The sequence below is a fragment of the Anguilla anguilla genome, chromosome 16, assembly GCF_013347855.1.
Source record: "Anguilla anguilla isolate fAngAng1 chromosome 16, fAngAng1.pri, whole genome shotgun sequence".
Lineage (NCBI taxonomy): Eukaryota > Metazoa > Chordata > Actinopteri > Anguilliformes > Anguillidae > Anguilla > Anguilla anguilla.
Window position 1 is genome coordinate 12,753,808 of NC_049216.1, and position 18,208 is coordinate 12,772,015.

Genomic DNA, 18,208 nt, shown 5'->3' on the forward strand with positions numbered 1-18,208 from the left:
AGCACAGAATCTGAGAAAAAGATGTGACGCTTCCATACAGTAAATGATCTGAGCTTCATATCTTGTTCCTACCAACCTGCACAAACACTAGCACAAGTGAGGCTGGAAAAATCACTCCCATGGCTGCGTTTCTCCATATGCTGGGCCTGTATTGGCTGGTTCAGCAACGAGCCAAATTCACTGAGCAAAATTAACCCTTTACATCCCACCAATCGGATCAAACTACCACAGTCTTAAAACATTTACACCATAACACAGTTGTGTTGTTATTATAAATGTTATCTGTTAGAGTTGAATTAAAACTGGAATTTTTACTGCGTGGTCTAACAGAATGTGGCTGGCTCTTGCAGAAAACAAAAATCTAATTATAGGGACATTAAAAATGTTGCTTCAAACTGATCCGTTGGGTAATGGCTGATGTTTTACCTCCCCCCCCCCCCTCCCCCAACGTTGATATGGGACATGTGTTGTGTGAAATCAGATGGCTTCATTAGAGATCTCCTCCGCTGTGCAGAGATGCTTTGGTTCCTGCAGTGCACCATTACAGAGTGATCTGTGTGCAGACCCAGAACAACTGTGCCTTCTTTACCCTGGAGAATTTCAGCCTCAATACGCAGGACATCACTCACCGTCTACCTATCTGAGAGAGTATTTCTCCTATAAAAACAATGTAGTAGACACAATGGGGGCAGACACAGTGAGTTCATCATGCTTGTTATTTAAGGGGATCTCCTCTCTTGACATTGTACTCCAGGACGGGCCCCTGTAATGTTAATGCACGGCCTCCATAAACCATAGATTAATATGATCAATTCATTCAACAGAGAAGTGCGGTGCTGTGATTGATGAGTTCAATTTGTTTTTATTGTTCCTTTTTGCATTTCTCTTTGAAGCTTAGGTCCTTACCTGTTCAGTGATTTATTGTGTTTTTCTTTGTATTGCTCTCGGGGGTTGGGAGAGGGCAATGCTACCCTAATAAGTCAGAAGGTTAACACAGACGTACTCTACGGGGACAAAGACTATGCCAGAGTATTATGTCAAACACCATCTAATCTGTGTACACTGCTAAGAAAATAATTTGCAAAATAATATTCATAAGATGTGAATTATTTTCTTTTTTTATTCATCAAAAAGTAAAAACTAAAGGGAGATGGAAAGACTTACAATACAGGTAAAAACAAAAAAACCACCCTTACCTTTTTTTTTTTTTTTTACTGTTCTTGAAGAAGATTTTTTCTGTTCTTGGTTGTAGAGAGCTATCCATCCCACTTTATTTGTGATTTAAAGGATGAGTCGCTAAATGGTTGTAGAGAGCTATCCATCCCACTTTATTTGTGATTTAAAGGACGAGTTGCTAAATGATTTCTTTTCTCAATTATTTAAGAGATGAAATTATTATGAAGAGCTATCATATATATTGACAGGCATTGAGTTGTTGTTGGTTGTTGTGTGTCTTAGTGGTTGTGTTATGTAATGTGTGTTGTTATGTATTGTGAGTCTTATTGTGAGTATGAATGTTACGGATGTGTATTGATGTATTTTTCTGTACGGAAGTATTGTAAAAGATTTATGGGGACCCCAGGAAGAGTAGCTACTGTTACAATACAGTAGCTAATGGGGATCTAAATAAACAAACAAACAAACAAGCCTCTTCTCCATCTTCCTCTTGAGGTTCACAGGCTACTTTCACATTTTCATTGCACTCACAGTGTACCAATTGCGCTGTAATAACAATGCTAATTGCACCAATACGTTTCCTTCAGTAATGACTGACAAGTAGACTTGTAAATAAAATGGAATGTTGCCTTTTTCATTTGAGCATATTTTTTCATTAGGGGCTGAAGCGTTGCTCCCTGCGGCCTCAATATGAATCACAGCAGAGTGACCTGTGACCTGGGACAGCACAGAGGCCTTCCCATGGCTCGGCCCATCACAGCCCCTCCCACTTCCCTTCTGCATCACAGAGCTCCACCCACAATCCTTCAGCATCACAGAGCCACACCCAGTCTTTCAGCATCACAGAGCCCCACCCACAATCCTTCTGTATCACAGAATCCCACCCACTGTTCCGGTGTATCAGAGAGTGTGATGAAATCTGCCCAGGAGGAGACCAGCTACAGGGGCAGGAAGACTGAGAGCAGGGTGAAGCCTACTCTGGGCCACTTTCATGGGCCATGAGCACATCGCCCACTCACACCGAGACACTATCGGTATTATGGTCAGCATCCCTGGGGAAGCATGTGAAATATGCAACTGCTGCAATGCGAGCAAGACCGTAATAAAAGTGTCAGGAGTAAGAGTAGAGTATGCAGGCATTGAAGTCAGAGTGAAAATGCAGAATGTGGGCATTAGTGCAGAGTAAACGTGGAGAACGCACACATTAGTGGCAAAGTAAGGGTGGAGAATATGAGCATTAGCGGAACAAGGGTGAAGAACGTGAAAGGCACGTTTCTAGAAAAAGCTCTGTGGCACTCACACTGGATCAGCCTCGCAATGCATCACTGAAGAACAGTGAGACGGGCTGTTAATTTCATTGCTCATTCTGAATGAAATGGTGCAGGTCAACCTACAAAGGGAGAATATGAATGTGCATGCAGGAAGCCGTTTGACTGAACGTGCAGAGTCAGGGGAACATTAAATTAAATGCTTGGACAGGCTTAAAAGGCATGCAGTTGTGGTGTCCTCTATTACACCAGCACAAAGAGAGGATCTCACAGGTTTTTCCATGCAGCCATGAGATGTATTGCTTTCAGTAACTGAAAGCAATAATAAGCTCTAAGCTCTAAAATAAAGATCAAAGAAAAAAGTATGAAAAAAAGAATGAATATTATAATAAATAAAAGAAAATACAAGCAACTTTTGTGATGGTTAGCAAATTGTCCATATAAGTGCTAACGTAGAGCTGAGAGACAGGCTGAACACTTCACAGGGTCACCTCCACCAAATTGAGCTCACAGCCTCCTGTCCACCGCATACACATAGTTTATACACACCTAAAGCACACTAGACCTTGCTGGGCATTTCTATGAGCCGTGCTAACAGGGCACTAATGGTGTGTGTGTGTGTGTGTGTGTGTGTGTGTGTGGGTGTGTGTTTTGCAAGTGTGTGTGTGTGTGTGTGTGGGTGTGTGTGTGTGTGTGTTTGCGTGTGCAAGTGTGCGTGTGTGTGTGTGTGTGTGTAAAGCACAAATGGTACCACTTTAAATGGGTGTGGCTACATGAGTCATCCAAATGAAAAATGATTTTCCAGCTCTTCTGAGTTCATGGCAAAACTATAATCAATAAAATAATTATAAAAGATGTTCTACACATTTGTAAGTGCTATAATTGTGCTGGTTTCCTAGTTATACAGTTCATAGGTTCATCCAATGGTCTTTCCTAGTTGATCCACTGATGTAAAGTAATATCTCCCAGGGATTCACAGACAGAGGCATTTGAGTGAAATATGGTGACAATGTTCTTTCAAACAGAGCTTCAGTGAGAACAGGCTGAGAGCATCTGCAGCTTTAAAAGCCCCCAGCTGTGTCCCTGAGTGAGAGTCAAGATCGACTTCAACAGAACAGGGCGCTGCCTCACAATCAACAAAAAAAAAATAGATCCAATGCAATCAATACCTACTCTCACTCCTCTCTGCACCACAGTATGCCTTGCCTTTTTACTCATAATAACCTGCACCTTAAAACAGTATTTTCATTTCAATGTATTCACCAAACCCTTCCCAGAATGCCACAGCATGAAGGCCACATTTGACTACCGCTCTTCTTTGAATGCCAGACAAGGAGGGGCTTCGTCAGCATGTTTCAGAATAAAAACGTCTGAGAGCCAATGACAGATGTGGGGATTTTAATGGGTGGTATGGGGAAAGTCTTGAAAAGGGTGGGGTATAACATCATGTTTGTAGATCAATGTGAGCAGCCAGCATTGTGGAAACCAAACATAGCAGCACCACACCAGTCGAAAACAAACAATGTTGTAAAATGTATTAAGCAATTATTAAGTAATTAATTGCTATGGTATAAAAAAAAATGTCTATAAAACCTCACTGTATGAATGTATTATTTTCCTCCACATAGTTCAGTACAAGTGAAGAAATACCTTCAGTTACATTTGCAGATACCAAGTGGCACTCAATATACACCAAAAGTGTGTGGTTCCATCTGTTAATTGTTCTGAATTAGACACTTTCAATATATATTGAGGGATGATTGATCATCTGAAACACACGTCAGAAATGGCTATGCACACTTTGAAGAAAAATGTTTCATACTCCCTTCCCCAGACATTTAATCAGCCAGATCAACTAATGCTTTCATTCTCACTAATGTGCTTTGTGATAAATTATTCCTTCAGAAAGGATTATTAAATTATTCCTTTCGAAAGGATTATTAAATTATTCCTTTCGAAAGGATTATTAAATTATTCCTTCGGTTAGCGATGAATTGGGTTTGCTTGAATAAGAGAAAAGGACTATTCTATAAAGAGAAGTGCAGAAATATACCAATAGGGCTACTTAAAACTTAAATGTAATATTACTACTAAATCAATTGAAGCAAACACATTTAAATCTAATAATTGTTACACAGAGCAAGGGGCAAAAGCAGAAAGAACAGAGCTATCTAAGACACATGATGTGGAGTGAAATATTTCAGTCGACACTGATGTAATGTAATGAAACAGACCTTTTAAAATCTTTTCATTCTAATTAGTGAGAAATTGAACACTCACAAAATTGAATGACTACATTTCTTAAATATACTCAGCTACTTGTTTTGTCAGAAAAAACAATTTTTTGGCGGTTTTTCAACAATGAGAATAAATATTTGTATGAAGTCTACAAAATAGGAAATCTCCAGGCCCACATGGTATTGAAGGCAAATTTTATTAACTGAACAAAACTTTACTGATCACTTTACGAAAAAAGAAGACCCCCCTTTATGTCGGAGTGTCACTACTTAATAACAGCAAAGATTCTTGTTATTTAGAGTCTCTAACACACAAATTGATACACCCAGACCAGACAGTCTCTGAAACAATTTCATATTTTATATTACTCAAACAAAGCAACTGATCCTAGTGTACTTCTTTCTATTGATGCAAAAAAAAACCATTTGATAGAACTGAATGGAAATATCTTTCATAATCGTAAAAAGATTTCAATCTGGACCCATATTCTGTAAATTGATTTAAATATTGTATAACAGCCCAAAGCCTCAGTATAAACCAATTACCAAATTTCTAGCCACATTCATTTAACAAGGGGAAGGTCGCCCTGCACTGCCTTTGTTATTTGCTTTGGTCATTGAACCGTTTGCTGTGGCTATTTGCCCCTCCTGAGATATAACAGGAATCTGAATTGTAGGAGAATCACATTCTCTCTTTGTATGCAGATGACATTCTCCTTTATTTATTCTCCTGCTCAAATGCCTGCTGGAGTTGCTTGTGGGGGGGGTTGTGCAGCAGCTGAACAGTGCCATGTTCTCCACGCACAGGGCTAGTAGCCGTAGAGATGCATGGGCCACCGGACACATGCATACGCCTTCTGTTCACTGACTAAGTGGCATTGCTTAGTGGGGACGAGGACGCAGGAGGCAAACACCATTGTGAAGCCACAACAACACTGCCCCCACAGCAGCGGTGGAGGTATTGCAGGTGTTGAAGGTAGGGCTTGAAACATGGAAGTGGGCCAGAACAAGTTGGGAGTTGAGTTGAGCTTTCAGGTGAAGGACAGGAAGAGGTCCAGGCCCAGGACTTAGCTCAGCAGAACAGCAGTGTTGGTGCACTGCGGCAGGGACCACAAATAAGTCACTATGTCCAGGAATGAGGCAACCTGGGCTGCAAAAGTGAGCTGAAGGATGGGTTGCACAGTGCCGAAGTTAAACCAGAGGGGACTGATACAATCAGTGGACAGGCAGAAGAGCACAATCGTGACGTTGTGAATTGCTGAGGGTCTAACTAGCATGGGAGAAAGTTGCATGGTGCAGGGACTGTGGCAGGAGCAGAATAGATGGACGCCTATGAAGGTTTTTGCACATCTGTTGCCATGCGGGTCTTCAGCTGAGGCAGTGTGGAATGGCAGCCGGCAGTGTGCACAGCACAGTGCGGATGTAGCCGGTGCATCAGCGGCATCACAGGCTCAGCGCTGACGTTAGCGGGGTAGCCTTACGTGGTGCCACATTCAGCAGCTGCATCAACCCACAAGGCTAATTTGTACAGCGGGTGATAAATCAACTGCTGATTCTAGTAACAGTCGGTCGCACTTTATCATTCTTGGTGCCTTCAATATGCTGGTCACAAATCATTTCATCTCTGAGGGCGCCGAATTTCCATGAGCTAACCAAGCCCCCAAGGTTAGCTACGTACTATCTACTGTCAGCCACCGGTTATGAATCAACGCGCAGCCAACCGCGTTACTAACGTCACCCAACCCCAGGGCGTCCAGGTATGTTAAAGACTATTGAACCACAGCGGCAAGGATACAGGAGGCTCCCCTGGCAGAGCCAGAAAGGAAGGAGAAATTCAGCCATCCTCGTCACCACAGGTTAGGTCTGAAGAGCTGACTGATCTGCCAGGTTCAGAGCAAATGGTTTACATGCTCTGATTGCAGTTCTTACACGCAGACCTCTCAGCTCTCGCAGAGTACTGCAGTTGCTGCAAAGCAGCAGTGCATTACCAATGAATATTACCATTGCATTGCTGCATAACACAGTGCCTGAACATAACAAACACAACCCAAAAGCAACTCTGAGGGGTTTTTTTGCTTTTTAAGTACAAAAAAATATATTTTTAGGCAACACACCGGACCACCTGTTAGCCATGATTTACAGACCCGTATGGAAAATAAATCATGTCGGGCCACCGGCCCTGCGACTGACCTACTCCTGCTGCTGGTGGTACTGACTGAGCTGCTCTTGCTGCTTTCACTGAGCCCCTCAGGCACATTTGGGGGAGGGCCACCCCCAGCTGCAGCCCCCTGCACCCCCTGCGGCTCATGAGACTGCAACATGCACAGCACTCGCTTTCTGGCACTGTCACAAAACTTTTTCTCCAGGAAATGAGATGGAAGCTGAGCTACATCCTAACATGCTTTCTGCATGTTAGGATGTAGATGCACATTAGAAGCCAGACGCACATGTTAGGAAGCAGATGCACACATTAAGATGCAGATGCACATGAGACAGCCCAAGCCCAGACTTCAGCCTCCATATTCCTCTGCTATGGCTTATTCACAGTTATCAGGGCTGACGTGACGCTCCTTTTTCTCTGGGTGTACGCTTCTCAATAATTTAATGTTTATTATAATGTTCTCTACATTAGCATGATGGGAATTAATTGTTTTCATTACCAACTATTCTCTCGTGCATTTCTCCCACAATAATTAAATGTTGATTTAATTACTGGGTGACAGAGTGAACATTCTGAAAGGGGCCATGCCCTGCACTGTTCCAGTTCTTTGGAGGGGAAGTTCCTGAGGGACACAGATTAGTGTTACACAGCACTTTGTGACCCACTGCTGGAGCAGTACAGTATGTCTGTCTCATTATGTTCTTCCAGGAACTTATATATAGCATTTCAGACAGCAGGAAATTCAATATTAAGTCACTGTATTGTTAACTCACTTTTCACAGTAAATCCATTTAATGCCCTTTTGCTGTGCGTGTCTGAAGCAACGGCCAAGCTCTTTAAAAACAAGCACCGTGGGTGGTGTGTCTGCATTAATAGGCCCTGAATAGCGTGCAATTTGAGCAGCCTGTCACTGCGCACAGCACAGTCCGGCACTGTGGCCATAAATCACCCGCGAAGGGGGCTCTTCTGCCAGGGCGGGGCCAGGCCCAATCTGACAGCTGACTGGCTTCCCCATCTGTCATCTGGAGCGATGATCGGGGGGATTCGAAGCAGGAGACGTGTCTTGCGCATATGCTATCACTGCAAGGGCAATGTCACAGCGCTTCTCAATGTTTCCATGGCGCCCTCCACCTGCAGAGTTAATTACCTGTGATCACATGGGCACTAGAAGGGGTCGAGGAAGGAGGATCAGGTGATGAATATGAAATCGCAGCTTCCTATTGGGATAGGAGCATTGCTGTACAGGTGGCTGCCCAGAGCAGCTCCAGCAGGCCTGTCCGTCTCCTCAGGTCACCATGTAATCAGCCATTTACATCTACCCAGAAAGCAACACTCTCAGCTTTTAATGAATGCTGGGAAACATGCTCCTCGGAGAGCCTCATCCTCACTACTCCTTTTGTTCAACTAGGAGCCAGTACACTGCGCAGTCCTGAGGGATTTAACCTTACCATCTGTAGTAAGTAGTTTTTGATTTTTGGTTTAGGCTTTCTATTTAAGTTTACTATCTACGGTGAACAGTCTCACATAGGCTAATCTTCTGCATCAAAAATAAACTGGCCAACTTTGAAAACCATATTTGTTTCAGTCAAAAAACTCTTTCCACATTCAAAGATTTCCCTCAAAAAGAAAAAGATCCAAAAACCATTACAGTTAAAATGCTCCAAGAAATATACTCCTGCATTTTGCCGGTGCCAATCTGAATGAATAAAATACTAAGCACTTTCATCCAGCATTATTCTTATTTAGTTCACAGAATGCATTTTGAGCTTAACTGATTGTAATTTATTCCGTTTTCTAAAATAAATTAAGCGTCATGGAGGACACATCATTTAAAAAACAAATACATTTCCAATAATTTCAGTTTAAAGTGAAACTGTGGGAGGAAATCATATGAAGATTTCTGATATCAAACTGAACAAACGAAATATTTCTGCCAGATCCCAGGAGCAGCAGCCATATCCATTATGGATGTGACATTTTGCTTTTGCTTTCCCTTTTCCTCAAATGTGATGGAGAGATCAATCCATCTGCAGTGAGAATGCATAAATGCCTCACTATCTGCTCCAGTCCTCTTTCTGACAGCTCTGAAATTCAACTGCCATTTTCAACATATAAAATCATTTTAAATGTTCATTGACTGCAGATTCCTTCTTTAAAAAAAACATTTTGTTTAAAGTACAGTCCCGAAGTGGAGAACAGACGAGTTCATAGGAGTGCACACATTTTAGCGGCACATATTTAGTTATTTTTAACAAATGCAACAAGAAAAATAAATTCCCAGTGCGGCAAGAGCAAATAAAAGTAACTGATCCACACAAAATGTAGCCAATCTACAAATAAATGCAGCTAGCAACTTCAAAAAAAAATAAACTAACTATGAGCAAAAACCCAAAACCAGAAAGCCCTGCAGTGAGGATGCTTGTGCTTTTTGGAGTCTTTACCGAGACAAATATTTATCTGTATTTCCTTCAGTTTCTACAACACACAACTTACTAATAACATGCAATTGCTCCATGCAACACTCCAGAGGGGTCCAGCTGATGGGCAGTAATGTTAACAAGAGAAGACCAGGAAGATCAAGAAATAAGACAAATTGTGGAGTCTAGTAAAAGAAACCTTTGTAAAATTACACCACAACTACAGGTAGAACTCAATGCAGCTCGAGAAAACCAGTTCCCCGGGCTACAGTGAAACCGTTACTATGATCTGCTGGTCTAAAAGGATCCCAGAAAGGTTGGGATTCAAACCAAGGACTTTCTTGCTGTGAGGCAACAGTGCTACCCATAGCACCACTATGCACCCTTAGCTTCAAACAGAAATCATTCCTAGGGTTTTAAAATATTATTTGTGGTAAAAATTTGTTTTGATTAGAATGTCAAAACATTATTTGCAGCATGGAGTTAAGAGGCTTAAGGACAGCACTCTCCTAGGGATAATTTATTGATTCAAGCGAAAAATTAAAGACTGACGCATTTCAGAGAAAACATTCCAAAATGCATCACTCTTCATTTTCTTTCCTTGAATCAATTATTTCTAGAAGAGTGCAGTCCTTATAGGGTAATAAACACTAAATCACATTTTTCATTTATTTATAAACCAGTGTGTAACGTCTCCATTCGATACATCACATTAGTCCTATTGTTAAAAAGCAAAAACAAAGCCCTACCACTGCATTTTGTGCAAAAAAAAGAGCCATGCACTGCCACCCAAAGGTGAAAAGCTTGCTTTCATTTTGCCTGGAGACACACCTGTGACTTGGGAGTAGCAAAGGCCTACTTCTATGTAAGCAAATCAATGCCCCATCTCCGCCCCTCTGCGGATGGTTAACTGATGGTTAAGTAGCATGCATTCAAACCGATCTTATACAAATTACCCAACATGCTCACTGTTGTGACAGTCTGGACAATGATTTTTTCACTTTAGATTAAAGGTGCAGAATCTAAGTTGGTTGTAAGAACACTTTTGTTCAAATTTGGCTAGATTTCCTTCACATCCAGACAGATATCAATACATTATAAGGTCTAAGAAAAAATCCGGTCTCTCTGACTGCCCCAGGCTCTGAAATCAGCCACTCCAAATTTCATCGTGCCTGAATCTTAACAACCAATCGAGACAGCTGTCTGCCCTGTTTCCTGTTGGGCATTCCCAGTGCGGCAAGAGCAAATCAAAGTAACTGATCCACACAAAATGTAGCCAATCTACAAATAAATGCAGCTAGCAACTTCAAATACATCAGTATCTGTAAAAGGGTAAATGATACTGACATCAGTCTGCAGTTTGCTAGTTACAACTTCTTATAAATAAAAAAAGCTTAAATTACAGACTGCGACAGGGACAGTTAGGTGAAACTACCATTAATTTTCTCCGAAGAGAAATTACCCTTTGATCTGGATGGGTAAAGGTTTTACTAAATTACGAATGACATACATGTATTGTGTTATCATTGTGAGTTGGGATATTATGGCAAAAAGTTATTTTTATCAGAACACAAGTGAATTAGTGTAACACACAGATGTTGAAATGTCCTGCATTCCAAAGGCGATGCATTCCATGGGCTAGTACGACTACTGACCCAGTATTGGTTTCTAGTACACAAGAAGTACAGAAGTACAAACTACAACTTCTGAAATTGTGAGCAATCACATTTTTGGTATTTTTGAGACGAGGGCTATCATCTTGACCCAAAAATTAAATTCAAACTTATTCGTAATATTGCAATGTCTCAAGATTATCAAACTGAAATTGCTGCCAGTACAGAAGTTGAAAGAAAAGCTATTCAAAGCAGAAAATAAAATAGGCAGGCAGGCATTTGTTCTGAGTACTTGCTTGCTTTGTCATTTACAGTAACAGCTTTACGTAGCTGTAGTAACAGTTAGTGTTATACAGCCAGTAGTAGCTGGATAGCTAGGACAGGTTGCAAGGCAGCTAGCTAGGGTAATTGCATTAATGCTATGGCTTTTGTGTTCAAAAATAAATTTGTAGCCTTTATCCAGTTTTTAGTGTCCAATACCTGTAACCTTAAAGGCTTTATACCTGCCTAATAGCCTACCTGTAACCATGCAGGCTCCACCTGCCTATCACTTACCATTTTATAGGAATATGCAGGGTTGCAAATTACGCTGTTGCTGTGTGGAGGTAGTACACCTCACCTGGCCTAACCTCAGATCAGATGCCACTACTGTCAGTCTGTCCATTTAATTAGTAAGTATATTACACATTAGACATTTTTTATGTCAACATTTAAGGTTCTATAATGATGACAGTACACTGTAGCTGTAGTTAAAGTATCTAATTAAATCTAATTTAGTTAAATTAATGATTTAACTAAATGAAATCACAAAACTAAAAAGTATCCAGATAAGAGTGAAGCAAGAGTAAGAATGTAACATGTAGCAAGTCAGTCACACACACTGGTTTGTTACATAAAATGTACCCTTGGGTAATGGAGTTAAAGAATTTCAACTTCATTCTTCTCTAAACGCCTGGCTGTATGGATACAATGTAGACTGAATGCATCCCAAAATAAAGACTTGATTTAGCAAATAAAAGTCCTCAAATCAATACAGATGTACAGAATACAGATGTCTCTGCATACTGTGTTTGCCACTCTTCTCCCTCCCAGCACAGTCGGTTATAAAGGACTAGATGATTTCCTTTATGGAAGATTCTTTGCCCACTTAAGCGCAGCACTCAGTGAGACTCAAGTTCCTTTCTGCGAAGCCGAGCACCTCTGACCACCACCTCTTTTCAATGGATGCTTGGACTGCAATAACTGCAATGTCCCGGGTGCTTTCAAGTCTAAATACAAGCAGCAAACACTAACACTGAGTCCACTTTACCACACTTGTGCATAATTCTTATTATTATTATTGTTGTTGCTGCTGTTAATAATAATAATAATAATAATAATAATAATAAGACTGTTTTCAACTACCTCGCGATTCCCCATAGCTATCATTTCTGTCACATATCTACTTCCATTGAAGTTCTCCATCCTATGCCATTTAAGCCATTTCATACAAAGAATATTACCAGCTGCGTTCCTCCTCAACTTTCAACTTTAGGAATTGATTCGAAAAACACTTTTAGCTTTACAGAAAATATAGTATCAGGTGATGGAAGTAAAACAGTTCTCTACATTATATTACTGCAGAATCGTAGTTAAGACGATTTGTTTCAGCGTGCACGCAACTGTAGATTGATATCTATGTGGAGACATTTCTTCATCGCGCATAGGAAGAAAAAATAAAACGAAACTGTCGCATGGTATGCTACTTATATTTTGTTTTTATTAGATTTTTCTTTTTTCTAGAAAAGTCATTTCTGTGATAAGGACGCATACGAGCTGGTACTGAATAGCATGGTGGTGACATGAATTCTGCATTCGGCAATTTGATGCAACTCTCGTCAAAACCGTAAATGCGCGGCGCGTGCCATTTAATCCACGTTCTCTCACATCCATTCAAAAGCGCCACCACCAGCTGCTACCCGATGCGCCAGAGTCATGCACATGAAGCCAAATACCACAGCACAAAATGACGTTACATTCTAAAAGAACAAAAGTGACTTGAAAACATGCGCATGTAGATTATTTCCACGAATTATAGTCAATCTATGCTTTAATAAATCAAGCAGATTGATAGCCTATCTAATGCATATAACGCGTTCAGTGGACAGTCCTTCAGATCCGTTCAAGATATTTTTTTAAAATGTGACGGTACATAAAAAGCAGGAAGATCATACCTTGTATGTGCTGGTTGACAACATTCTCGAGTCGATCAAGTCGTTCGATAATCCTCAAAGTTTCCCCTTTGTTGTCCTCCTCCAACTTTTTCTCCGGAACAGGTTCGGGAACTTTGATGTACACATTCGCGAGGTAATTGGTAACCCATCCTACATATAGAAGACAAGCAATGTTGGTCATTCCGCTCAAGATAACACATGTTGACACCAAAGTCTTGGTTCTCCTCGTGCAAGCCATTCCGACATCCCCTCCATATAGCCTCGAGAATCCAGGTTACCACAGGAAAAGCGCGGCAGCCCCCTGGTCAATTATTGCCGTCTGTCATAGAAATGTTACTTCGCAGTCTGATTACATTCCCGCATTGACAGAACCATTTTGCCAGGAGAACGTAGGCTATTACCACAACAGTCTTCGCCGCTTCTGACCACTACCAGATCTTCCCTGCTGTTAGCGCCACACTTGGTCCGTGAAGATGTTTAGCAGTGGAGGTATTCTACATTGCCTAACTTTCCTTCCCTCGTCAGTGATCAGGCAACGGTTTTGTTTCAATGCTTCACGTAGCGGAATGTGGTAAATGAGCCGCAGAAGCTGTTGGCCAATGAGATGCGGCAGTGGGGCTGTAATTTTCATATTCAATTGACCAGCAATCCAATTAGAATGTAGTGGGCGTGTGTTCGTGAAATCTCCATCCAGACGCTGAACTAACATCAGAAGAAAAGCATAGCAGACAGTTGCACGTGGATGTGCACTTATAGGCCTGTTTAGAATGGACGGCTTGTACTGTTAAAAATCCTTCGGAAAAGCAAAGTTATATAGGTGTGATTTAGAGTAGACCCATTTACAATATAGCCTGGCAGTTGTGGTTCCGGGGTACTAAAAGGAAAAATGTTATAGCACAACATGTTGTAGTAAGGAAGATAATTCACAACGGTAATGAAAATTGTGAAAAGTTGCAATTATGCTACGTTTTGTACCAGGTGGGTAAAAAGCTCCCAGGAAATGGACGTGCCACTGCACGAAGCCAAATAAAATAATGTGAGGACGACACATAATAGAGTGTTTACTGCAGCCTACATTTGGATTAAATGAACCCTAACTGTTCATTTAATCGATGTTACGGCAGAGTTGGTGAACCAATTCAAAAGGTTGTGTAAAATGACGGTATAAGAAGTATCTCATACTGAATTAAAACCTTCCATGTAGGCTACTGGTAAGAGCTCTTTAAACTTGCCCCCCATCTGTCTATTTCTGTTAATTTGCTCAAGACTGTGGTTAAGAATACAGCCTTTTTGGGTCAAGGTTAAAAATAAAGCATTTGCTTCTGTCAATTGAGCTGACATTACAGACTTTTGCCGGGCTGCTTTTGCCAGGTGAATAATGCCAGTCATTGATCAGTTTAAGATACCAAAATATGGACCTATGTATTTTTAAACGAAAATATAAACAATGGTGTTCAATGTCATTAAGAGGTGTTCAATGTAATAAGGCGATTGACGTTCCAGCTTCCACCACAAGAGGGAGACACTTTACTCACAGCTGTAACTCCAAACTTTAAAATTTGTTTCGCTAAATCGACAAACATTTTATGTAATACCATACTATGAAATTAATGCATACAATATTGAAAAATAGCAGAATAGCAATACAAATTCAGATTTACGGTAAATGAATGACATATTTTCATGCATTTCGTGCAATTTTGACCTTAGCAGGTGTATAAACCAAACTTACTTCAACATAAACTACATATGAAATGTGTTTTATGTAAATTTAAAATAAACACTATATTTATATATATATATTTTATTTTCTGTTGATTTCCTAATCTGGTGACACATGTTATGTGAATGTGTTGATGTAGTATAGCTTCCCAAATGTTGTGTTTATGCTTGCTTGAGCCATTTGAGGCAGTGGTGGGAAAGGCTGGTCTATGGACCCAGTGCTGCTGGGCTCTGCTCTGTGTCCATACAGTGGGCGTGTCAGCCGAGTGCAGCCTTGCTGTCCCTCCGCTGTAGCAGAACTGTCCTTTCTGTGATCATCATGTCACATCAGGGTCGTTCTTCTTTCTTAATTCCATCTGTCATTTCCCACAGTTAGGCTCAGGTTGGCTTTCTGGTATTTCCCAAGGCCTACTTATCTCCCTCAAGGAAAATTTCTAAGACAGTCAAAATGGAGAAGAAAAAAAACAAATAACTATTATTATTTCAGTTCTGCTGAAGTCAATGTTCAATTAGAAATAAAGAATCTTTTAAAAATTTATTTACTTAGACCGAAAGCCTACATCTCAGGATTCAGCCAACATACTCTGTGATTCTAGCCTATCAAGTATGAAGAAGACTGGAATTCAAAGCAAGCTCCTAACTATTGAAGCTTGGTTATGAAAGAAATTTGACTCATCCATCATGTAAATATGCAAAGACAATTTTTTTTCTGTCTAGCGATTGCACGACACCACACAATGGCTTAATCAATAAATCTCACCCCAGCTTCCTGCTCAAATTCAGAATCAGCCCACACTACTCCAGAGAGGTTTAATGTCAAATTACAGGATATCCGTACCTCTCTATGCCTCCCCATCGCATGCATTTAAAGCAGAAAGCCCAGGTTTTAGATTATTTATCAGAATCCAGAGAGACATACAAATGAGCTGAATCTTTTACTCCACTCGGCAATGAAAGCAACAGAGCTCACCTTTGAAAGCTTGGGGGTTTGAAACAGTGTACATAAGCTTTTTTTAAAGTGCAGCAGCAGTTTTATATAGTCTATTTTCATATGTTATACATTTGAATTGTTCAAAAATTGTTATTGTGTGTTATTATAAAAATTGCAGCCATTTTAATGATACTGACAAAAAGTGGCTGCTTGTAATTAGTGGCCACGAGTAATACCAGCAGTTATAACCAGTTATCCTATAAGAAATATTTTTAAATTCATTTTTAAATATTTTAATACTTTGACATTTAATAATTCAAGAAAATGGCTGCAGGTGTATTAGGCTGCTGGTTGGTTGTGGGCTCGAGTGTGTGTCTGTCCCGATTGTCTGTGACTAAATCCGGACTGAGCGTAGCACCCCTATGGGCCCCTTCATGACAGTCCACAGCAGGACCCAGGGAGGGGTTTCAGTCAGTGGGACTGCCACCCTCCTTGTCACACAAGAGCACTGCACATAAAATATGCTCTTCAGATGCAGTGACTGCGCAGCGCAGCAGGTGGGCTGGAGAGCGAAGGGGGGCGGGCAGCTGACACGATGAGCTTTGCATGAGCATAACGTATGATGTTGCAGCAATGAGACCATATCCAAAAGGGCGAACTTGAGAACTTGTGAACTTGAGATTAGAGAATTTCAGCCAAGCGCAAACTTCCTTTCGTCTCCCATGGTGTAAAGGCTGTAATGTGGCATAGCTGTGAAGGTTAGTGCTTTTGTAACCTTGCCTGTGGCGCTGATCCTGAAGTGCTGCAGGGTCTGGCTGTACAAACGGCGGCTGTAAGTGGCTGTGGAAAGGTCCCGCCCGCTGGAGATGAAACGACCCGCTGGAGTGGAGGCTGTGCTGGAACAGCCGCTGGGCCCCGCTGTCCCCTCCAGGGGTAAGGCTACTGACACAGCGGCTCCTGGCAGCGGAAAACTTGAGTGAGTCTGAAGGATGCATTCGCAGGCATGGAGGCTTTATGCAGCGAGAGCTGGAACCTGTCTCATCTGCAGTGCTGCAGTATCTCCTCCACTGCAGTCACAGAAGGACTGTGCTTATCTGGCCTCAGCAGCCTAACTGCGCTTGAATTTGCAATCTCCAGAAAATTATTAAAGCTGGTAATGTTGTTCTGCCAGACCTCCTCATCACCTGACAGGCAGCAGATTTCTAGCAATGGTTGTTTTTTTTTTGCAGCAGTGGGGAGCCACGTTGGGCTGTTCCAGTGTTGCAGCAGGGTGTTACAGTGTTGCAGTAGGGTGTTACAGTGTTGCAGCAGGGTGTTACAGTGTTGCAGCAGGGTGTTACAGTGTTGCAGCAGGGTGTTCCAGTGTTGCAGCAGGGTGTTACAGTGTTGCAGCAGGGTGTTACAGTGTTGCAGCAGGGTGTTACAGTGTTGCAGCAGGGTGTTCCAGTGTTGCAGCAGGGTGTTACAGTGTTGCAGCAGGGTGTTACAGTGTTGCAGCAGGGTGTTACAGTGTTGCAGCAGGGTGTTCCAGTGTTGCAGCAGGGTGTTACAGTGTTGCAGCAGGGTGTTACAGTGTTGCAGCAGGGTGTTACAGTGTTGCAGCAGGCTGTTCCAGTGTTGCAGCAGGCTGTTCCAGTGTTGCAGCAGGCTGTTCCAGTGTTGCAGCAGGGTGTTCCAGTGTTGCAGCAGGGTGTTACAGTGTTGCAGCAGGGTGTTCCAGTGTTGCAGCAGGGTGTTACAGTGTGGACTAGTCCTGTGGCCTTTGTGGGGGAGCATTACCTCTCCATACCGCATTACTCAGGAATTTTTAAAAAAATGATACATGTTGATGTTCTCAAGCTGCCCTACCAGCTCAGGGATCATTTTGGGCATTTTACCCTGCAGGCATTGATTCTATTTCATTTAAAATGTTGCACACCAGTGTTGCTTGCGCATGTACATACGAAAGAACAGCACAGCTTTGGGAACATCATGCCAATTTGATGTCAAATTTACACACATACCATCTCTCTCTCTCTCTCTCTCTCTCTCTGCAACCCTCCAAGTCATCCTCTCCATCTTTATTCCATACTATTTATTCTCTGCCAACACTCTTTCTCTCTCTCTCTCCCTCGCTCTCTCTCTCTCTCCCTCTCCCGCTCTCTCTCTCTCCCTCTCTCCCTCTCTCCCTCTCTCTCTCTCTCTCCCTCTCTCCCCTTCTCCCTCCCTCCCTCCCTCCCTCCCTCCCTTTGTCTCTCTCTCTCTCTGCTAAATACACAAACACACACAGCCAGTACATGTGTGCGACCAGGGCCCTGGGCTCAGTTCCTCTCTAGTCAGAATGTGATCCATGACCCTACCGTGTGAAATATTGATGAGGTGTGAAATATTAAAGCAGGGGGCATTTTCACCTCAGGCCTCTGGGTCTGTAATCAGAACTGAACCTTCTCAGCAGCTCAGTCCAGATTGGCAGGTAAGACAGGCATTACGT

The 18,208-nt window shown here is 41.8% G+C and overlaps 1 protein-coding gene across 1 annotated transcript in view; it reads right to left on the reverse strand.

Annotated features, from left to right (window-relative positions):
- Positions 1-13,635, reverse strand: part of LOC118214799 (polypeptide N-acetylgalactosaminyltransferase 18-like) — a 75,137-nt gene extending 61,502 nt beyond the window's left edge. Inside the window, exon 1 of the mRNA XM_035395026.1 lies at positions 13,086-13,635. Coding sequence (XP_035250917.1) covers positions 13,086-13,323 — 238 coding nt within the window. The 5' untranslated portion in view covers positions 13,324-13,635. The remainder of the gene's footprint in view (positions 1-13,085) is intronic.
- Between the last annotated feature and the right edge of the window lie 4,573 nt (positions 13,636-18,208).